General features: G+C 38.1%; 2 protein-coding genes across 2 annotated transcripts; one reads left to right on the top strand and one right to left on the bottom strand.

The window, feature by feature from the left end:
* Nucleotides 1-35: 35 nt before the first annotated feature.
* LOC110951394 (methylmalonate-semialdehyde dehydrogenase [acylating], mitochondrial-like) lies at nucleotides 36-19,073 on the bottom strand. Its single transcript, XM_022194434.2, has 12 exons — nucleotides 18,913-19,073; nucleotides 18,570-18,617; nucleotides 13,924-13,998; nucleotides 13,374-13,535; nucleotides 13,207-13,285; nucleotides 9,859-10,161; nucleotides 9,454-9,575; nucleotides 7,128-7,317; nucleotides 5,968-6,149; nucleotides 3,439-3,618; nucleotides 1,999-2,097; nucleotides 36-988 (listed from the first exon to the last, which is right to left on the bottom strand). The coding sequence occupies exons 1-12, from the start codon at nucleotides 18,949-18,951 to the stop codon at nucleotides 884-886; spliced, it is 1,584 nt and encodes a 527-aa protein (XP_022050126.1). The 5' UTR covers nucleotides 18,952-19,073; the 3' UTR covers nucleotides 36-883.
* LOC110951393 (sterile alpha motif domain-containing protein 15) lies at nucleotides 18,581-23,564 on the top strand. The gene is made up of 4 exons (XM_022194433.2): nucleotides 18,581-18,694; nucleotides 19,514-19,590; nucleotides 19,672-19,770; nucleotides 21,688-23,564. The coding sequence occupies exons 1-4, from the start codon at nucleotides 18,595-18,597 to the stop codon at nucleotides 21,859-21,861; spliced, it is 450 nt and encodes a 149-aa protein (XP_022050125.2). The 5' UTR covers nucleotides 18,581-18,594; the 3' UTR covers nucleotides 21,862-23,564.
* Nucleotides 23,565-23,807: the final 243 nt, after the last annotated feature.

The raw sequence follows: 23,807 nt of genomic DNA, 5'->3' as shown, positions 1-23,807 counted from the left end.
AAAACTATCACAGCAGAAACCACGGTTCAACCCAGTGAAATTACAGTGTCTTTATTTAAACAGTCTCAAACATCCCCGCTGTTTCTCTTCATCTGTGGGGGTCAGAGGGAAGTGAAGGGGACGAGCTTCAAAGTCGCTTTGACGAAAATAAATCTAGTACAAACTGTAACTGCAGCACAACTACCAACAGTCTCACTTTGGAAATTTTTAGCATTATGTTAATACAGAATACAATTCAAGCTCCTAACATGTTAAACACTGCAATTTAACCCTTTATACCATTTGTGACCACAAGTGCTACTTTGATGGGGAAGTAAAAAAAAAAAACTTAATCTGACACACTGGAGACACACAGTAACCCCAGCACCGGTAGATACACATCTAGAGGACAACAGCTGCAACTATTATTTCAGTTTTAATGGAGTGATAAAGTGGCTGTGTTCATGTTCTGATCTAACATTCAAGTATCTGCCTTATTATCTTCCACACAGCAGAGTAATGAACCACAGGGGACACTGGTGGAAGACATTTGCTGAGCAGCAGAATCCCTGATCCCTGCGATTTTTTTCCTCCGCAAGGTTTTTAACAAATGTGACGCCACAGCACTCAACGGATCGTGAAAAATGTTTGACCACGTTAACTCATGATCCCCCCGGTCAGCACAGGAAATGAGCCCTGTACATTATGTCTCCTTCCCTGGCTCTAAAGCAGGTGTAAAGTGTGATTTGTGCGGCAACAGAGTCCAGGATGTTCAGCTAATAATCCCCCAGTATGAATATATCTCAGCAGTAACCTTTGTTCCAATCCCTCCTTGGGCTTCTTCTCAGTAAGGCATGTAAAGAAGTCACTGAAGGTTGCATGACGGATGACGGGTCGGTTCAGCTTAGCGTCCCATGGTTGGCATGGTAACGGCTGGGCTTGTCAGAGTAGCGTCCTCAGCCTTCCACTGTGACGTCACGGTCTTGATCTGAGTGTAGAACTGGATGCCCTGGGAGGCGAACAGACAACGGATGTTTTCAGCAACCGTCTGTATTGTGCTTTTTTAAAATTCCTGACTCAAATTTCCAGCACGTTTTCCAGATCACATTTGACATCCGAGTGCAAACAGTTGAATGTTTATTATGTAAATTACTGGTTTTAAAACACACGTTACGATCCGACTTTGTACATGTGTTATCATGTTGTCAAATAATTGCCAAAAGCGCTCATTCAAATCAGTTAACACCAAACCCAGACAAGTTAAATACAGTGTTTTATTAAAGACACTGCTGCCTGCATTCAATTTCTCTTTAACATATTGAAAACCATTGCCTTATTGTGTTTTAGTCCCTGTCATAATCAGCAACCGAAAATAAATTGAAAAAAGTGAAATAATTAACATTTTTGCAGTGTCTCCACAACATTGTTTATTCACTGTGTCCATGGAAACGCTGATAAATGCAGCCATAGAGGCTTTCTACTGCACAAAAAATAAACTGCACAACCCATAAATGTTCACACAAACTTAGTATTTGCTTATTTGTAATGCTCTATATTTATGTAAATATTGTATTTTCTTTCAAACTAACTTGATTTTGTGTGCAGTTTATAAAACTTAAGGCAAAATATATAGAAGGATGCATTCAGTTGCACAACATATCTCATGTTTTAGAAGACGTAATAGTTTGGCTGCCTGCTCAAAAAGACATGAAAATCTTTTTACTTGTATGCTTTTAGACATTCTAATTTATATTTGTAAGAACTGAACAGAATTGGGGCCATCTTGGAACCAATATTTTCCATGCTCTTTAATATGTTTTGAGTTGTTACAAAAAAAAAATCTAATCCCACATTAATCCAGACTTTGAAAAGAATAGCTTTAAATTTAAAATATATAATCTGTTAGCGCATTATAAACAAATATAAAGCATATAAGGTAGTAGGTCCAGACAGTTCTATTGTTTCCTTTTATGTAGAAGCCTTATATTCGATGATAGGCGTAACATTTTTGTTGTTTACCTGTTTGCCGTAGAAGTTGGTGTCTCCTCTGAATGAACCTCTGGAGCCGGTGAAGGAGAACATGGGGAGAGGGACGGGGATGGGGACATTCACGCCGATCTGCGCAAACACAAGAACACATTATTTATTAAAAATCAGAACTACTACAAATGCACAAATACAGCCGTGGTGGCGGTATCGTCCATCAGCTGAGGGGAGAGCTGGTGTTTAAAAGTCAGGATAAATACATCTTCCTGAGACCTGGTTCATTCATTTATGTCCGTACTGGATGTTTGTTTTTCTTCTGTATCTTTTGACTCATTTCAGCTACCCTGCTAAATCCTGATATGTTCAATAGAGGAAGTCGTGGCCTTTCCAATGAAAAACGGAGGCCGCAGCAAAACTCGCCAACCAGAAAAAGAGAAAAGTTCAGTCAAGTATTGCTAAGATATCATTGTTTTAGTTGTGGTTATCAAATATTTTCTTGTTTCTGAACATGTCAGGAATTATAAATTGGGGTCAGAGTTCAGTTTAAGTTTTGATCACGAGAAATAATATCCCCTTTATGAGTGTCAGCTGTAATGGACACGACAACGATTTAATGTATTTTCCATGTGAAGTAATTAATGTAATAAATAAATAATTGTTTATAATTATGTTTCACTGAAACTCTTACATTTTACACTATTGTTATTTAATTTAGTTTCTTAAAGTCTCATTAGAAAATGGATCGGCATGTTTTCTTGCCAGGCTATTCTGATTTCAAAGACTCACTTCTTTTAAAATAGTAAAATCGTTGTCTACTACAGTGGACATGATGTAAATTCTAGAATACAAAATATTTTTATAAAATTCTAAATTGTGAGTTGTTTTAGCTTCAAAAAGGCAGGAAATAACAAAAAAGGTTACATTTTGAAAGATACTTTTTTCAGCAGTTCTCAGGAGGATTTGTAAAAAAATATATAAAAGACACATACACAAAATGGACAGAATTCTTTTTGGATTAAGGCAATGGGCAAAGTATTAATGTTTTTAAATGTTAAAAACAGTCAACTTCCCCCATCAACATCCAACCATCACACACAACCTGCTCCACAAATCCACTACAAACTCGCCCCTGCTGAGTTAATACCCAAGTTTTGGGACTGTTCCACTGCTCACTGTGTTCTGCCAGGTAATACCTGACACAGTTTCAGGTTGGCAGCACACATCCGGCTTCCCTCCAATAAATATTCCCACTTCACATGAACTCTGTCTGTCCGTTTCCTCCTTCTGAAACTCAACGCAGCCCACACTAAACTATTTACTCATCAAAGTCGCGCACAGGTGAGCTCCCGAAGACCAAAATAACACCAAAAGGTGAACGGTTTACTTTCTATTTTTAAAGTCATACCTTCCACAGACGAAAAGATTATTTAGATTCACAGCTTTTTACTGAACCCTTGTAAACGCATATTTCACCTGGCCAACGTCCACTTCATGGGTGTATTTGCGCGCTGTGGCTCCGTTGGTGGTAAAGATGGCCGTGCCGTTGCCGTAAGGGTTGTTGTTGATTAAAGAAATGGCATCGTCCAGGTTGTCGGCCTCCAGGACGACAAGAACCGGTCCAAAGATCTCCTCTTTGTAACATTTCATGTTCGGCTGAAAAAAAGAACAGCAGAGTGATGAGAGCAGAGTTTCCTCCGGCACTTAACAAAATCCACGACTAAAAGAACTCCACAAGGCATCATTAGCAGGATGTAAAGCACCATTAGCTTTGTGTTGGGGAAGACAAGGAAAAAGTGCTGGAGATGCATTTTGTAACACTTACAGCTACTTTCTATTTTAAGATGTGACACTCAACACTCATCAGCAGAAACCTTGACGGGTGGGAAATGTCACCCTGAGAAGGCGGCTGTTATTAGGGGATGTTTTATAAGTCTGCAGTGCACAGAGGCAGTCATGTACTCTATGACTTTGTCTCGAGTGATGCGGATATTTCACAAAACTAACATTTTCCTCCATGTTTGAGCCTTTTATTTACACACGGGGGATTGAATGACATTGTAATAATAATATCAAGACTGGATATGTATTTGCAGATAATCGCAATTTGAGTATTACTAACCAAAAACAGCATTTCAGATATCAACATCGTCATTATTCCAGGACAGATTTTACACACTTATAGAATTCATGCGTTTCTCATTACAGATATCCACAATTCACCTGCAGCTATCCACGAAGTAAAATGCAGATATCTGTTGCTGAATTATGACAATCTGTAATTCTATATTCAGATATCTATAGTTGAATTCTGACTAGTCGTAATTCGAGTTCAAGATATGTTTAATGTCCTTCATTTCAAGGCATCTACATTTCATTTTTAGATTCTTAAAATGACTTAGAGCTGTGAATACATTTTATACCGGAATTCTTGCCAGTTAAAACATAACTACAGATATCTTGAGTTGGACTGTCCAAAATTATGCCGCAGGTATCTCTAGCTACGTCAAGCTTGAAGCAGCTTATTTTTCAAATATGCTATTGCACTGCAACATAACTGCATTCGACAAGCTGTTTTACCACCATGTGAGAGCAGCCTCAGGCCAAAGTTCTAGCAAGTTCCGGCCACAATTCTCTGACGAATGAAGCCCTCATTCTCCACAGACTCCTTCATTTATTTTGTCATATTTTCTAACAATATTTATTTACCAGAGCAGCCGCCATCCCTTCTGGTAACACCGTTCAAATCTTTGCTTGGACCAATATCCAATGAAATGTCTCACATGAGCAGCGTCATAACAGCAATTCAGACGAGTCATAGCGACATTTCAGATCCTTGCAGCTGTTACAACTAGTTCAAACTGAATTACAGAGATCTGTAACTGGTTTTGATCGGCAAGAAATGAAGTTATAGAAATCTAGAATATAATTTCTCACAGTGTAGCTAGCTAAAATGACATTGATATTTCTCGTCTTAGTTTATAGATAGTTAAACTCAGCTATGAAATGTCGGAACTACTTGCAAATGCCTTTTCAACAGCAGATTTTTATATTTTTACTGTATCTGTGGGAACATTTAAAATTCTGTTGCACCACAATGCGCACAGTCTGTGCTGCTTTGTGTTGCAGGTTTGCTGAGCTAGAAATTATTATGTAATTATTATTAAATTAACTATGATTAGAAAAGTATTTTTTTAAAGTGTTTACATCTCCCATGAAGCTCATTAACTCTTTCTTGAAAAATCCAAAAACCACATTGCATAAGAACATCTGTGCAATTTCATTTTTCAAAAATTTGCAGTTTCCAGTAACTTTTCTAATGTGATGCCTTAAAATACAAATAAAATACAGTAAAGCTAATGTCTGCTGGGCCCCAATATTGCTTGCTTCACAGCATCTGTAGTTTGCAAAAACAACAAAATAGCAGTTTTCTCTGGTATTTGATGTATTTTTGATGTCGACTGGCCCAACAGGCTTGATGGAACATTTGTAGCTGTTACTGCATCTGTACCTGCATCTTCAAAAACATCCACATGAGTGTTGAAGTTCTGTGTCTGTAGGAAAGTGCTCTGGCAGGAAAATCACTAAGTTCCACTGAAAGGTTTGACTTTTAGCCTTAAGGGCTAAAAGCATTTTATCAACTTTTCAAATCTGGGAAGTTACTTTCATCTCACCAGGATTCCTGTAAGCTCCACGGCTGATCTAAAACGTTCTTAGCAGGTGGAGAGTTGGAAAATCCCTGTGGACATTTACAAGTAGGTGAGGCAGTAACAGCCCGCTGAGCAGTTGATTTAAATTACAACAAGCTTCAACAAACAGTCATTTAATCGATTTCGCCTGCAATAATTACTTGACCTACAAAAAAAGCTCGACAGAAAACAAGTTCTCTATAAACGTTGTTTTCTGAGCCTCCATGTGGGACTTGCAGCTCTTATTAGTAGACTTTTCACTGACGTCTGACTAAGAAGTTGTCCTCGTTTCATTCAGAACAAGGTCATAACTCACCTTAACTTTACCCAAGATGGTTGGTCCCACAAAGTTTCCGTTCTCGTATCCTTTAACGTTGACATTCCTTCCATCCAGCAGCAGCTTGGCGCCTTCGTCCACCCCACTCTGGATCAGAAATTCCACTCTGGCCTTTGCTTCAGGGGAGATCAGGGGTCCCACATCTGCCCCGGGCTGATCACCTTCAGCACAAAAAATCATATTTTAAAAAAATGCAGAATTGTGCTGTGGCATTTTACATTCATGTCACATTCATGTGCATAAGAGGTGATATCATTATATATGATTATCGGCCTGGCAGATTATTGTAGTCAATATTCTGCATTTTTCAGAGTATCCATATCGGTATTATTATTGACTAAGTATTGATAAACTAAATGTGCTACATTAGGTCTCAGCACACTGGTCTCAGAAATGTCTCTCAAGCAGAGATTGCAAAACCTGGATAAAAAAACACAAGCTGTTGTCACAAATGAGGAAATTAGCTTCTCTCATAGTGGCAAAGGCTATGCTAACGGCTAGCAGCTAAGCAGCTTCAACTTAAGTTGAAGTAGTTTTCTTATTTTGCACAGACATATTTTTTACATTTGGAAAGCCTTGTTGCATGTGAGAATGCATCCAATGGAGCATCACAATAAAATTAGGTATGATGTGTTAATTCCATGACAGGAGACGTGATGTTACCTAAAATTAGTTAAATAACCTAAATATATCAGCATCGGTTGATATTGGAATAGGAAATTGAGAGTTGGACAGTATCGGCATATCAGCTATTGGTAAAAAAAAAAAAAAAAAAAAAAAAAAGAAGCCAATATTGGACATCCCTAATAAATAAGGATGATTTAAGATCTGGACCTTAGTGGTCAATAAAAGTGGTAAAACAGTGAAAGATGAAGAAACTAGGGAAAAACAGCAAATATAACTGCAGGAAACAAACTGATCAACCTCAGTCGAGAGCATTTTAATTCAATTACTCCCAATTCTATTTTATATATTCAGTTATAGTCACCGGTTCTTGCTACCACATGCTGCTAAAACATCACATTTAAATGTATGTTGGTTCCAAATGTTGATTATCGGCCTTTCTAGAGTACCAGTAATCGGTACTAGAAAACCCATAACAGTCGATCCCTAGTTGACACAGTTACATAAGAAGTTACCTGCGTTGACGCGCAGAGATTTGGAGCGCTCCACCAGCTCTGGCAGCCATTCGCGAGACTCCCCAACAAAAATAGCCGTGGACAGAGCCATGCAGCGCTGACCAGCTGCTCCGAAAGCAGCGCCCACCAGCTGGTTGATGGTGTTCTCTTTGTTGGCATCAGGCATCACCACACCATGGTTCTTGGCACCCTAAAAGCAAAATGTAGGACAAGGCTCAGTAAGATTTGTCTTGAACAGACTGTAGGACATCAAACCGAGGCAATCAATCAGCCACAACATTAAAATCGCTGACAGGTGAAGCGTGGATTATCTCATTATAATGGCACCTGTCAGCGAACAGGATATATTAGGCTGCAAGGTAGCTGTCAGTTTTTAAAGTTGAAGTGTTGAAGGCAGGAGAAAAGGGCAATGTGGGGATCTGAGAGACTTTAAGAAACTGTGATGACTACATGACTGGATCAGAGCATCTCCAAAGGTGTTGGGGGACATTCCCAGCATGCAGTGGTTACCAGAGGTGGACCAATGAAGCACAACAGGGCAAAGAGCATCCTACAGAAGAGCAGCTGTGACAGAAAGGAGTCCTGAAAGCTCCTACAATGAACATCTGAGCATCAGAACTGGACCAGGGATCGACGGAAGAAGGTGGTCTGGTTTGATGAATCTTCTAATGCAAGGCTTCCACATGACTGACATTGAAAGCAGACAAACCAACGACTCTACTCATACTAAAATAGGTCCACAAACCCCCTCATCAATCCCCTAAAATACACTGTGGGTCTCTGAAAGGCTGTGACTTTGCACTTTCTACAGGATATCTCAGCTAACTGCAGATTTGACTGTAGCACCATATCAGTGTGATTATTCCTGAGATGTATCAAGCACAGTGGGCAGATACACTACAGCACAAGATTTCTTGAGAATTTAATACTTCACACTGTGTTTGGACACTCTTGATGGAAAGTATGAAGAAATCAAAGCACCTCCAAAGCATGACAGCAACTACTTCAATTTCAACTCTTGTAATGAATTATAAAGACGTGGAAGAATCTCCTCAGTCTCTTGCTACAACAAGCATTCGTCTTGCACACCATTTGGTTTCCTGTATGTGTCGGTAGCATGGACAGTCGGCGTGGTCATAAATCTGGATGGAGGTTTGCATGGACGCTTGCCGACCTGAGTGGATGATAAAATTTACAGCAGTAGTGTGCTTGCAGATATGTCAAGGGCTGTCCACCATTATCCAGCCACCCCTTCTATTATCCTGTTATTATTTCTATATGTACACTGTGTTCAGACATGTTAATACTCTTTTAATTGTAAATACCAGGACAATTGTGCACCTTTTTCTTCAACCAGCATGATTTGCACTTATTTTTCTTAAATATATGTGAACTCTTATTAATCTATCTAGAACACTGTAAAAAAAAAAAAAAAAAGTTCATTTATTTGTAATAGAAATAGGTAAATTTTTAAATTAATATATTTACTACATGTAAAGTGAAATATTTCAAGTCTTCTTTGTTTTAATTTTGATAATTATGTTTTATAGTTTATGAAAATCAGAAATATAATATCTCAATTATTTCCTAAATTCGATCAAAACGTGAAAATTTACAATAAAAATACACAGAAATTCGTAGTAAAGGAGACTCAACCAAGTATTGAGAGTATAATTTAACATACTATAGAAGGTGGGCTTTCTCTATTGCACATTTTCATTCCTTGTCTTTGTATTGTTGATAGCAGCCTGGAGCTCATTTGTATTTTTGGGTGTTTCTCATCTTCCTCCTGACAATACCATGTATAGGGTATTATGGGCTTCAGGTCAAGTGAGTTGGCTGGCCAATCAAGAACACTAATGCCATCATCAGTAAACCATTTGGTAGCAGTTTTGCCTTTGTGGACAGGTGCCAAAACCTGCTGGAAAAGGAAACTGGCTTCTCCCTAAAACGTTCCACCAGATGGAAGCATCAAATGCTCTTTAAAAGGCCGATTTAGCCTCTAATTTCCACAGATGTCAATCAAATCAAACATCTGTTCCGAAAAAAAAAAGTCCAATACATCAAGGCTCCACCTTGCACCTTCCAGGACTTAAAGGCAGCTAATGTTTTTGTACCTGATAGTAAAGAACATCTTCAAGTCTGTGAAACATCAACCAATCAGAGAGGACCTACACAGCATCAGTCAAGTGGTTGATCAGTATGTTTGAAGCTAAGCACTAAAACGCTCTCCAGGAATTTTGCTAAACGCATTTTCATCCAAAACAACACCACCCACTTTGAATATGATAGAAAACAATCAGTTTTTGTTCTGTTAAATAAATACCATGTTGGACTGCACTCTCTTGCCGTTCTTGGAGCCCCTCTCGTAGATGTACTCTCCGGCCTGGTTAGAGCCCACGAAGCTGATGGCTTTGATGGATGGATGGTCACAGATGAAGTTTACAGCTGCACAAACACACCAACAAGAAAAATGTAAATCTTTCTTCTTCATCGCTGTCACACCCTCGAGGTTTCATATATATGATGCGCATATTCAAATCCTGCTGCTTCAAATGCCTGTGAATTACTTACAGATATAGGCTGCACATATTATGGAAATTTCCCATCTACATATTGCCGAGGGGTTTATGATTAGTGTTTGAATCATCCTTGAGCCTTCCCCCGCCTGTTGTTTATCGCACACAGATTGTGAGCTCCTGAATGAACAGGTAACAACACACACACTTACCTGCATGCTGCCCGTGGATGATGTTGAGCGTGCCATCTGGTGCCCCGGCGTCCTGCAGCAGTTTGGCCAGGAGCATGGTGCAGCCTGGGACCCGCTCAGACGGCTTCATCAGGTAGGTGTTGCCGCACACCATCCCGATGGGGAACATCCACAGAGGGATCATGGCGGGGAAGTTGAAGGGGGCGATCCCGGCGCACACTCCGATAGGCAGGCGGTACGTGTAGGTGTCCATGTCCTTGGTGATGGAGGGTAAAGTTTCACCCAGCATGAGGGAGGTGATGCTGCAGGCGTGCTCTACCACCTCTGAGAGTTGAAGAGAAATTATGTAAAAAGTAAAAATAAAAAAAAAGTGCGGATATGAACAAATCTGACACACAGTTTACTGATAAATCTACCTCCAAAAACTGTACTTCATACTTCAGAATAAGCTTGTTAATTTACACCCCTAAAAGATTTCTTGAGAGGAAATGATTTCAAGCAGCTGGATAGGTGTGTTAATTTATTCCATAACAATTTACGTTACTTTACAGGTGCTTTGAGGCACATGGGAGAAGTCTGTCACAATCGAAGGTATCTGAAGAAATGCTGCATCGGTTTTAGTCTGCAACAATGGTTCAAGATAAAACACAGGGTCATGCACTAATCCTCCAACTGTAGACAACATTTCAACTCTACCTTTTCACCAATTTGCGCTAAATACAAGAAATACATTGGTCCTCTTAACACAATGTCAAGGGTCATAACATAAGCTGCTAAGAATCTAACGTTTTATCTAAAAAGGAAAAGTCCTAGGTGGAGACACAACACAAAAAATGACAGACTCTATTGTATTAATAGATGCAATGAAGAGCGTTTTATTTCCGTGGACTAATTAAAAAACACCAACTGTAAAACGCTGGCTGCCATTACAGCACCATACACGAGTACTACATTCAAAAAGAGACTAATTCTATATCAGGTGAGATTGTTTTTAGAGAAGCTGGTGTTTCTGCCATCATGATGCACAGATTGAACTTTGCACATCTCCATTGGAAGCTCTCTTGTTTTGTGTACGAATCCGAGTCACAGCTGTGTGTTTTTGTTTTATTCATTGTAATTGTTCAGTATTTGGTACATTTTCTTAGGTCTGTGGCGTCCAGGTTTATTGGTTGATTGGTTTGTCGATATGCTCTCATCCGAACAAATTGTCATTGATTAGACAATTGTCAGTGTTATTTTTATAAGAGAAATGCTAGCAGCTTCCCAGGATTAATCCATTTTTTTGGCAGCGGGAGAAGCAGACTACCTGTAAAAACAAAAAACAACAACCGTATTTTCACAATTTTGAACTTGCCGAACCTGACGAAGAATGTTGCATCTAGCTTATTTAATGTCTACTTCAGGTTTACTCGGCTCCAAACTAACTGCCGACATCTCAGACAAGTTGGCTGCATTTTGTCCAAACTTGTCACCAAAAATTTCAGTGGAAACTTCACTACTCAAAAACCAGCATGGCAGATCATCCAAAAAAAAAAACAAAAAAAAAAACAGCAGCTAACTTGTTTGTTTTATATTCCTCAATAGTTCAGGCGCTGGATCACCAGTTGATGCAATTCTTTCCTCAGAAATCATATGAATTTGTGCAGCTGCTCAGCTCCCAGTCTGTCAACATGAGCCAACACGAGCTTTTTGTGTTCATTTAGAATTTATTTAGGTTAAAAAACTTCCTACAACCAAAGCAAGATCATTCCAGTCGACAAAGGTTGTCTTTGGTTCGCTCCAGTCGATTTTTTCCTTTTCTTTCTCTCTCCTAAGAACTTCATAATCGTTCATCTTCGACTACTTTCAGCAAAAAAAAAAAAAGACAAATCAATAAGTATGTTGTTAAAAAAAAAAGCCACTGTAAAATAAATAAACAAAACGCTACCAGTTCTACTTCCTGAGAGTCAACTGTAATAAAACTTGTGAAAACTTCAAGCACCATTAGCTCCAGAATTGTGGGAAATCTCCAGTGTTGGCAGCACACCTGCAGATGAAGCCTGCCTTTCAGCTGATAATAGAAAAGTTGGCATGCTAGAATAATTTGGGCATCCCAAAACTGGCACCCGGCCCCAAGTACAAAAAAATATATTATTTGGCAGCTCCCTCTTGTAGCAGCCGCGACACACACGGCTCTTTTAATTTCTCAACATGATTCCTGTAAATGCAAAGCTGCCAAAGCGAACAAGCGCACCTCAGTGACAGGACTGCATAATTATCTTTATACAGAACGCAACGAAAAGCACAGGCTTCAGAGTTCTTCACAAGAAAAACAAACAAGGAAGTCACACTTTAGTGAAATGAGGGCTACAGAGTTCTTGTAGCGCTACAATATTAAATCCTGATGTTAAAGACTTTAAACTTGTCATGAAAAACAGCTTAAGCATCTAGATACAACACAATGCTGCAGAATTAATCAAATGTTTATTATGATTATGGCTCCTAACAATTAAAAAAAGATGATCGACAGTGATATTGACATTTAAAATACTCCACTCATAGAAAACAGCCCCTGTAGGTAAAATCATTCAATTTCAACTTGGGTAAATCTAACATTAGAACACCTTATTTCACTTTTTTCAAATTAATTTTTGCTGTTAGTTTCTGTGCTGCAGTAACTGAGCGGAGACTAGAGGCTTCTCTGACACAGTCGCATAGCTTAATTAAACGCATTATTTTTTCTGTAATTAATTAATCATAACACATTAAAGTCCCAGCGGTAGTAATTAGTAAAATATCCACAGTATTTAGAGCCTCTGTTTTTCTTTACAGTATTGGTAACACAAGTATGCACTTGAAAGAAAAACAGAATGTAATACTGATTCTGGTTTGACAGAAATAATCAAAACATATGTATTTTGCTGTTTTCTTTTAAGATAAATGGCATCGGTTGTGCTGCTTCCATAGTGGTGGAATAGGACTTTATATTGCTGTTAAAATGTGACACAAGCAAAGAAACATCCAAAAACTGCTTGAGGGTTAAATGTCAAAGTGCATTAGTCTGTAAAAATGTGACTTTAAAAAAACAATCATTTTGGCCATAATCATGCAGCTCTATGCCAATCTGCCCCACACAGTACACTTGCCCATTACTAATTCAAGTCCGTTTTGCAGGGAGCGTCCAGTTACACGCGAACACTGGACGCCCTGCAGCCACTGGGAGTATCAAACCTTCACCCAGGTCTCGATAAAAACCTGTGCCAAAGTTACAGACTTTTCATCAGGATATAAAGATACTATAGAGCCCCAGCTTCAACACAGAAATCTGATCTGTCACGTATTCAGCAGCACTCTAATCCAATCAGGGTATCAAAACCCAGCAGTACTTACGCAGGCCTCTGAATACATCCCCCTCTGCATCAGCCAGAGTCTTGCCCTGCTCCAAGGTGATGATTTTAGCCAGCTCTTTCTGAAACATCAGAGGCAGAGGGTCCGTTTAAAGCATCAGTGAGCACTAATCTGACAGAGATATGCATGTGAGCTGTACATCTTCCTACAATGTTGTCCTTGATGAGCTGCTGGTAGCGCAGGAAGATCTGCTGCCTGCTGAGGATGGAGGTTTCGGACCAGGACTGGAAGGCTCTGGAGCAGGAGTCTGCAGCCGCCAGCATCTCCTCCTGGGTCGCTTTGGGAACTCGTCCTACAACTTCATTAGTGGCCTGAGGAGACGCAGACGGATGACGGATAACGAGGAGAAGCCACGCACAATAGTTCATTAATATTAAATCCAAATGTTTGTTTTCAACTCTATACAGACTTGAAATTTCATGCGAGGAAAGCAGATGCATGTTTTTGCATGCTCTAATCAGCCATCAGAGCACCGCTAGAGGCTTATACTTGACAAGCTACACAGCCGCCTGGCCTTTCAGAGGATATAAAACATGACGGGCTGTGTAGGCTGGGCTCTGACTTTCCTCGCTTTACAAATCAGGCCATTAGAAATTGGCAAATCAAGGCTTATTTCTGCGTCTGATGTTCACGAGTTCCTGCTACAAAACTGCACGAGCCAGATCTCGTTACCGTGCAGGTTAATCTAGGAATACTCACAGGGTTGTGAACGTCGAGCCACTCAGACGTGTTGGACTCGACGAACTTGCCATCAATGAACAGCTTGGTGGTGGGCTAGAAGATCACAGGAGCATATGATTAAATCAACTCTGGCCTGCTGGTTACGTCATTACCAAGTTCACCGAGGACATCTATCCATCACAGCATGTACCGTGACTTCCTAAAGCTCTACACACTGCTTTACTTTACATCCACTCAGCTGTGGTGCAGACTGATTTAAAGATCTTCCATTTAAGTTTGGCTGAACTGACATGTTCAACCTCTAATTCATAATTTCTCCAGTTATTTCCGGTGAAAGATTAATTTCTATGATTAAGCAATCCCAAATACTTGAGCCATGGGTGAATTATTGACCACCTTCTACAGCGTGGGCGTTTAAATTTCAAATTTTTGGCAATATTAGACCAAAAGAGAGAAAGTTTAGCCATTCCAAAAGGCTGCCTGAATATGCTGTATACCCATCATTTTGCAAAAATCTGCAAGGTTTTGGTTAGTTTGGCACATTTCAGATGGATTTTTGTCAGATACGAGCCCCACAAAAATGAGGGGGCAAAGAAAGGGATTTTTTTGTAGGCTTTAAAAAAATCCACGCCTCGATAAGTTTAAAAAATATTCCAGCAGTACTTCTCCTCCTGTTGGAAAACTGAATTTTATGGACATGCTTGCTGCCTCAAGGTCTTAGGATGATTTATTCAGGCACAAACTTCCTTCAGAATGAAAATTTTAAACTAAATAAATAAAATTAATCAGATGTCTGACAAAAAGTACAAATATTTCATATTAATTCCAATAAAGAACACAACGTGATTTCGAAACGATGAAACACTTAAGATTTAAAACCTAAGAAAAATACACAAAATAAGCCGCTTATTGAAAGCTAGACTCAACGTGAACAGATTCTAATAGTCACCTTTAACCCAAAAAATAGCCTTCTAAATGTATAGACGCTGTTTGATTACAAGATATGGGAGGTAAAATTTATAGTTAAGGCGTTATTCAAGTGAAAATGTTAAATTTTGAACCCTCCTCTGTAATAGTAGCTGTAATTTTACTAATAAAACACCCCAGTTGCTCTAATAATTGGGATTCATCCATCAAACATGAGAGGATTTTAGAAAAAATAAATGAATCCAATCCCAAACTTCCTGCTCGTTATATGCAGATTCAGTCCAATATGTGTACTCGCACATTATAAAAGTCAAAAAGGTACATATGCCCACTTCACACTCACTTCAGAAAATGTGAGATTCGCAGCTGCAATTCACATAAATGTAAACCAAATATCTTGGACTGACTAAACTACTAATCAAAAACTGACAACTGATCAATGACAGAAAAAATAATAAATGCAAAATATACATTAAAACACTGCAACTTGAAAAACGCATTCACTGTCGATTCTTTTCTCGTTAATTAATTAGCCGTTTGCTCTAAGAAATGCTCAAAAATGTCGATCAAGACCAACGAAGCAAGAGTTAATGAGACAGATATTCAGTTTAGTCTCATGAATGTGCAAAGAAACCAGAAAATACTCACACTTAAGAAGCTGAAATTAATTCAGTTGGGCTTTTTCCATTAAAAAAATACTCAAACAGATCAATTTATTATTTTAATAGCTGACAACTAATCATTAATTGTTGCATCTCCAATCTGTTGCAATGTACAGCAATAAAAGAAGCTAACTGCATTAATTAATTGGGAAAAAAAACATTTGCATGAGGTTTTTTCAGTGGCTTTAGTAATTATTCCTGAACAGGCCGTCAACTAATGATTATTTTCACTGCTTATTTACATCTCAGTTATATTCTTAATAGATTGATTAGTCGTTTGCTCTACAAAAAGTCAGAAAATGTTGAAAAATGTTGATCAGTGTTTAGAAAAAACAAAACAAAAAATGTTTCGTTTTGTCCATGAATCAAAAACATTCATTTTACTGTCACAGAGGAGCAAAGAAACCAGAAAAAAAACACATCTTTGAAGCTGGAATCAAAGAATTTTAGATCGTTTTTCTTTAAAAAACGAAAAAAAAAGAAAGAAAAACAATACTCAAACTGATCAATCAAAGATCAAAATAGCCACTGATTAATTTAATCATCAAAAATAAATCAAACATTTCTTGTAGTTTAATCATGTCCCATGTACAAAGGAACTGAAGAAGCTACAAACATGTAATAATTGTTGAGAAAAAATGCTTTCCTCTATCTGTATTCTCTGGTTTTGGCAGCGGATGTCTTAATCCACTAACAAAATCTGAGGAGACTTCAAACAAAGCCAAGAAATCAAGATGTGTCTCAGCTCCACTCGGAGTTTCAAAGCACATGAACACAAATATTAAGTTTTTCCCAATGAAGCAAACTTTGCCAACATTTACTAAAACATTGATCTGTTATTATGGGACCATGTGTGTTCAAAAATGAAAATATCAGCGTATGGCAAGTTAACTTCCAGTGGTAGAAAGTAACTAAGTATATCTACTCAAGTACTGTCCTTGAGTGCATTTTTGATGGATTGAATTTTGCCATTTTATGTCCACTTATCCTTCTACTAAATGTCAGTAGGATAAAATGTACTCTCTGTAATTTTATCCAACATCAAGGACAGCACCACCAGTTTTTAAAATACACAACAGTTAAAGATTCAAGCAGCGGTTTCACATTTTATATACGTTTCAGTTGTTAACACCTTTCAAACTCCTCACATTTTAATAAGTGATCCAATATCTCAACAAAAATCAAAGATGAGAGAAAAACTTTGAACACATTTGTGCATCAACACTTTGGTGTTTTTTTCTTCTTTCCTCTCCCATTAATCATGTTTGGAGCCCTCAGATTTATCTATTATCCCTGTATTTAAAAACTGGATATAAAGTAGCTCACACAAAAACCAAAAGCCTCGTATGAATTTTAGGAATCCTATTATGCTGCAGTAATATGAAAGTGTTGAAAACTAGGTCAGTATGAGAGTTAAGACTTTAAATGAGCTACTGATGTACTTAATAGATTCTAGAGTTACTAATTATCTGATGTGCACAGACAAATGCCAGTACCGTTAATGGTTATTAGGGCGACCACCATTCAAAAGAGCCCATGACGAGATATGCTGCGACGTATTTGGGGGGGAAAGTTTACACTCATAGTTTATTTCAACTACAAAGATAATATGTATGACAATATATCTAACTATGGCAACTGTAATACAATCAATAAAGGTTTTTCTTATTATTCAGGGTAAAAAAGTCCAAAAACTGAACACAGATTTGTATATCAGAACTTTGTTTTTGCTTCTTTGCTCTTCCATTAATCACCCAGCAATTGCTCAGATTAATCTAAAATCCCCGGATATGTAAAACTTTTTTCTGAATATCAACATTGTTGTTTTCAAATGATTCTTGATAAAATAAATAGATTTAAAAATGTTCTATGCTGGCTCAGAGGCAGCCATCTATTCTGTATCTATCCGTAGTCTCAACTTTGTGAACAATGTCCTGCCTGCAAAACTATTTGATTGGTAAGTAATATAACCTGTTGTCAGTAGTAAACAATAAATGGTCAAAAAGAAACTTTTAAATTAAAGAAAAGCAGTTCTAACCTCAAAGGACATGGCGTCCACATATGTGGACATCTTCCCCCCCCCCAAAAAATGAGTATATTGTTCATAATCATGATAATAAAAATAATAACAAAAATTATAATAATAAAAACAACAACAAAAAGAACAACATAAATATAGTATCAACATAATACAAATATAATAATTGATATGTAATAATTTTGTTGTTTTTTATTTCTATTTTAATTGTATTTACTTATTGTGTTCTTTTTTTTTTTAATTCTTGTGAAGCGCTTTGTGTTGTTCTGCATGAAAAGTGCTATACAAATAAATAAAGGTTGAAGTTTGAATAATATCCCACTATCATATTTTCTGGTTACTCCTCATCCCAAATAACCAGAAGAAATCTAAAGGCAAGCCCAACCAAATAATTTATTATATTATTACAAATAATCCACCTAAAATGAATATCAAATAAAAATATTCAGTATTTTAAACTTATATATATATATATATATATGTATGTATAAAATGCAGAATAAACATGTTTTCTTTACTTTCTTCAAATATTAAAATTAAAAATACTCAAAAAGAGATTTTTTATTGGAAATTGTGTTTTTCTAAATTCTGATACCACTATTTTCAGTGATATTATGCATAAATACCAGTCAGTGAACTCACTGATTGTTATTTATCTTTAATAAATCCATATACACCAATCCCTGTTAAAAAATGTATTTATTTTTTTTATCTCAAAAAGTAGTTGAAAATAGCTCAAACCTGCAACAGGTCTAACAGTAACATGCTGCTGACACACTGATGTGTCACTATTAACAATCTAATGATAAAATATATAATAATATATCAGTCAGAGGGACCAAACCAGGACTTTTACTCTAATACTTTAAATAAATTTTGCTGCTTTGTACTTTTGCTAAAGTGGAGGAGTTTTACCTGCAGCTGAGTATGTTTGCTTTGGTGCTTTAAATACTATTTCTTGGAACACTTCACAATGCAACACAGTAATACAACTACCGTAAGTCTGACAGGTGCAGAGAGGCTGAGTGATGTCTTACCACTGAGGAGGAGGAGGAGTAGCACATGCGACCCAGCTGTAAGGGGGCCTGCAGAAACCAAAACATTCATTACATTCCTGTTTATTCCCATGAGCCAGAGGCACTTCTGAATGCTTCACTGACAGGTACGTAAAGGTGCAATTAAAACCCGTCCTCATCTTGCAAACTTAACCTGCCACATGCATATTAAAGCCTCGCAAAACATGAGGACTGAGCTGTGTGCAACGTGTGTCCATGGCATTGACTTTGTTAGCCAACAGCTCGGGTTGTTAGCTCCTCTGAGTCGCATAAGCGTCACACAAAACCGACACTTCTGTGAGATATTAGCATGAGTTAGCTTTACCGTCTTGTTGAAAAGAGAGCGGAGGAAGATTGCTGCCATTGTGAAGAACCTGGTGTTTGTTTTAGTCCTGCTCCGAAGCCCTTCAAGCGACCCACAGCCTGCAGGAGTGGAAAGAACTTCGGCTGTTAGGAGTGAAGCGGAGGACGGAGCTGCGGGAAGCTGCGTTTTTAGCAGATCTATAATACATCACTGTAGCGAAAATCACCAAACAGCGCAGGCACAGACGGTTTGTTGATCTGTGAAAACTGAGCGCAGCGCCATTGGCCGCTTCCACTCAATGTGGGCGGGATGTTCCTCTTTTAGAAACCAATCACAATGCGCCATACGCCAGCCGCCCTAAATTACTAGACGCTGATTGGTTGCTGTGAGGAACACAAACAGAACTCGCCTCTTTTATTTTATTAATCCTTAAAAGAGACATTTTTAGGTAATTTGGGGTTTTAAAATGAAAGTACGCTGTCTTTAAGAGCTTACACACTTACTCAACACACAGCTTTTTAAACACAAACTTCAAAATTGACTAATTTTCACAGTGGCTGTTGAGGGAATACTTTTTTACACCTACTGGCAGGTAACAGTTTCCATGACAACTTGCTTTCAGGCAACATGGAGTTCCTGCAGTGGGATTGTCATGAAGTTGCAAGATGGATTGAGTCTTTAGGATTCCCGCAATACAAAGTAGGTTAAAATTAAACACGCTTAAGTGCCTGTCAGCCCAGAATATAATGTTTCACATCTTATTATTGTTTTCTTTTGCAGGCCTGTTTCACAGAGAACTTCGTTACTGGAAGAAAACTCATTTATGTGAACTGTATCTACCTGCCCAGACTTGGAATCACAGATTTCAAAGACATGCAGGTAGTAAGAAAAAGAAGGAAGTGTAGTTGTTGTATTTTTTGAACTTCAGAGGATATTAATGTTACTATGGAGGCTTGTTTACATATCAAACAAGAGGCTCACACAAGAGTCAAGGAAGTTCAAACAGACAGAGTAGCATCAGTTTAATATTTAATAATGATGGCACTGCTACAGATGCAGAAATAGCACTCAGATCCTGAGTCAAAGCTGCAATACTACAAAGAAGAAATACATGTTCACAAATGAAAGTTGTGCATTTAATTTCAACTGAAGTACGAGCATAAAAAAAATGAACTTGAAGTACCAAAAGGAAAAAATATTCACTGTACAAATAGGTATATTTTAATATCATAGCACTGGATAACAAATAGTGTTGCATTATTGTATTCATCACTTTAATGTTGAAGCTGTTAAAGGTGATTTAACTATTTTATATCTGCTGACTTTTGAATTCTCATAATTTCTCCTGATCAATAAAACTGTCACTTAATCTATAATATTACATTATACATTATTTGCTGATTATATTTTGTATGAATGACCTTAATCTGCAAAGTTAGACAAGAAATAGTGGAGTTTGCCTCTGAGTTGTAGGTAAGGAAAAGAAGTAAAGTAGCTGAAAATGGAAATACTCTAATGGAAATAATAATAATAATAATAATAATAGAAACTGTAGGTCCAAGGTACTTTAAAAAAACAGCAACAACAAATTAAACATTTTAAAATTTAGGATTAAAAAAGACATAAAAAAATCTTATCTCTACAGGTGGGTTTTCATAGAAATGATTACTTAATGGAAAATTTGTCAAATGGCAAAAATATGAACGATAATGTTATCAAAGTCATTTAACAATCTAAAATTCTGATGTTTAATATCAAATAATATAAATCCATATCTTCCTGACATTCTGGTAAATGGACTTGCTGCTCTGAATTATATCATAAAACAAAAACTCAGTCTTAGAATATTTTTCCAAAGATGAAGCAGAGAAAGTAAATTTATTTTTGACATTTTCACTTGCGCCGCACATTTAAGACATTTATTTGTTCTTGATCATTGATTTTATGAAAGTAAAATTTCCTTGTGTCTTAGAAAGACACCCTATTTTTCAAGAAAAGTGTTTATATGATGTTCTACAAATGCTAATCTATACAAGTGGGTTTTTAAAATCATTTAAAACTCAAGGTCTGACTCACGCTGACTCACGAGATTTGCTACACATAGCTTCAGACGTCATCTGATTGTGTTAAACTGTGAAGGTAATTATAGTTTATTATGACAATCCACGGGGTGCAGGAGTTGATAACATAAAAATCAAACAAACATATATATACACTTATATATATATATATATACACTTATATATATATATATATATATATATATATATATATATATATGAAATAGTTGCATATTCAGTTGTATTAGAGTTCTGCTGTTTGCTCTGTAAGTGGACTGTAAACAGCAGAAAGTCTCAGTCATTGTGCCAGCTTTGTATCGCAGCCTGTTTGGCTCTTCTCCTTTTGTGGCATCCAATTAAAGTAGCGTGTTGCAACCGAGCATCACTGGCAGCAAACACCTCCAATCAGCTCTATCACATATATGCTGTTTACAGTTAATGTTCTTATCGCTCCCTCAGGTCAGGAATAAATTGGCTAAAAGCGCCTTTATGTATTCGGCATGAAGCTACAGTCTGTGAGTGAGCTGATAATGAAGGATCTCGAACAAACAGTAAACAAGTGCCTGTCGAGTCTATTTTGGTTTAAGATCTTTGATATTTGTATTTAAGGGTGTAACCCTGCAACCTTGCTTCCAATGATGCCGCTTCTCCTTAAGAGACTGTCACTTATTAAATATAGTGTTGTAAACATACAGTGTGTGCTATCAAAGGGATTCATTCCCGCTGTGCTCTGCAGGTCATCTCTGCTGCTGTACGTGAGCTGCTGGGGATCACAGAGACCCTGTGGAGTCGCAGCATTGCCGACCCTCCGAGGGACTCTGTGGGCCTTTACCTGGAGCTGAAGAGCCGGACAGGTGTGCAGGCGGACAGACTCACCTACCAGCAGTTCCTGGATGGCAGCCGTCAGTGACAGAGCGGCAGCCCAGTGTGAATCACAACAGCAAAGGAAGCACAAAAAAAAAAAAAATCAAGACATGTCGGTGTCATTTCATACCGCCAACTGTCAGCTCAGGATGACTCTGATGAGACACTCACAGGAGGTCGCAGGCAGGCCTTGGCATTCACACTTCCCACCACCAAAATGCTAGTATGTTGTAGCAGAATCACTTATTGTACCGGGTTTTTACTGCAGGCTGCTGGCGTGTGTTCATTCTGAAAACCGCTTGAAGGGGAAATGAATTGATGAAGATCTCCTAACTGCTGGGTGACAAAGTGCAACAAGGTTTTAATGCACTGATGAGCCACAGCATTAAAACCATCCACTTAATAACATGTAGACCCTCTCGGCGCCACCAAATCAGCTCTGACCTGCCGATGTATGGACAAGGGGCCTCTGGGGGAGTCCTGAGACATCAGAAACGGATCCTCAGGCTTGTTCTGGAGCAACCCCTGAATGCTTGATTGGATTAGAGGATCTGGGGAGTTTGGAGGCCAGACTCTGAGCTGTGTATCTTGTTCCTTGAGTTATTCCTGAGCAGTTTTTACCACTGACTGCACATAAATATGGACAAACCCACCATGTCATCACCTAGAGGTTTCCTGAACAGCGGTATGGATGGATGGATGGATGGATGGATGGATGGATGGATGGATGGATGGATGGATAGATAGATGGATAGATGGATGGATGGATAGATGGATAGATGGATAGATACTTTATTATTCCTGAGGGAAATTCAAACCTGTTTTTCTACCATCCAAAAGATGATTGCATATGGGCAGGTATGGATCTCCTCCACCTTCTAGTAGCTCAGTGAGCCCATATTATGCTATTTAATCGCAATTGAGCAATGATTTGCTTGAAAAAGAGTCCACAGTTAAAGATCGGAGGCGGTGCAAGAGGTAAGATAGAACTTTAATTGCAAATTAAATTCTTGAAGTAAAGGAGCCACCTTTACCCGGCAGGAATGAGGTGTAGTCCCATTTTAGACAATAATTACAGATTTATTTTTCAACTTAAGTCTTGTTTTGAGTTTCACTTACTGTGTTTCAGTCTGTGTTTGGCACCAAAAATACTTGGCTAGTTTGAGAAAAGGATCATAATTTGGGTTTAGACGGACTACATTTAGTCTAGTGTTCACTTGTTCACACAACTGCAAAAGGTCAGCAACATTATTAGGGCTGTTTTCTGTAATAGCACCTGATCCAGACAAAATAATGTTTGGATCAGGTGCCTACTGATTCCCAGATAATCCAAAATAAGCAAATATGTTGAATCACGGACTGTCCCATGAGTGACTACACTCATAATTATCCATAATACAATTTAAACAGTTGAGTTATAAAAAAATCAATGGTCATGAATAATTCAATTAGCTATAGAGACCAAAACGATTGTTTGTGCCAGGTTGTAAACATGTTTATCTCTGCTGTAGAGTTGTACATTTTAACATAAAGGTCTATGGGGACTGACTCACTTTTGGGGGCAGCCTCAAGTGGACATCTGAGGAACTGCAGTTTTTTGTACCCAAAGCTATTCCCAGCAGAACATTGTACTGAAATGAGATAATCAATGTTATTCACTGTTATTTAGGCTTTATATTGTGGTTAACTGATGTACATGTGTGTCACTTTGTGCACAACAACAACATACGGTCATCTGTTCACAGATTACAGCTCTCTTGTCTCTCCCATTCTGTATAGCTATGAATGCTTAAGCCACTTAGGCGATTCGCATTGATCTCAAGTGGACGTGTCGTAACTGCATGAAGTTATTGTTCTGGAGCAGAACTCCTCGGGGTAATTCTCTGGATGACAACAAACACCCATTTCAAAGTGCCAGGAGGGTCTATGGGTCATTGTTGTCGAGGGAATAAAGAAGCTCACTCGTGCACGAATAGGCTTCCACTCTGCCAA

The sequence above is a fragment of the Acanthochromis polyacanthus genome, chromosome 16 (assembly GCF_021347895.1).
Source record: "Acanthochromis polyacanthus isolate Apoly-LR-REF ecotype Palm Island chromosome 16, KAUST_Apoly_ChrSc, whole genome shotgun sequence".
Lineage (NCBI taxonomy): Eukaryota > Metazoa > Chordata > Actinopteri > Pomacentridae > Acanthochromis > Acanthochromis polyacanthus.
The sequence above is the reverse complement of the archived record's forward strand: the minus strand, read 5'-3'. Positions and strand labels throughout refer to the sequence as shown.

Coding starts and splice junctions, on each gene's coding strand:
- LOC110951393 (XM_022194433.2), top strand. CDS start 18,595: ATGCGACCCAGCTGTAAGGGGGCCTGCAGAAACCAAAACATTCATTAC. Junction 18,695..19,513: donor TCTGAATGCTTCACTGACAG/GTACGTAAAGGT, acceptor ACTTGCTTTCAG/GCAACATGGAGTTCCTGCAG. Junction 19,771..21,687: donor CAGATTTCAAAGACATGCAG/GTAGTAAGAAAA, acceptor TGTGCTCTGCAG/GTCATCTCTGCTGCTGTACG.
- LOC110951394 (XM_022194434.2), bottom strand. CDS start 18,951: ATGGCAGCAATCTTCCTCCGCTCTCTTTTCAACAAGACG. Junction 13,536..13,923: donor GGCTCGACGTTCACAACCCT/GTGAGTATTCCT, acceptor GCGTCTCCTCAG/GCCACTAATGAAGTTGTAGG. Junction 3,619..5,967: donor CCATCTTGGGTAAAGTTAAG/GTGAGTTATGAC, acceptor TCTTTTTTTCAG/CCGAACATGAAATGTTACAA.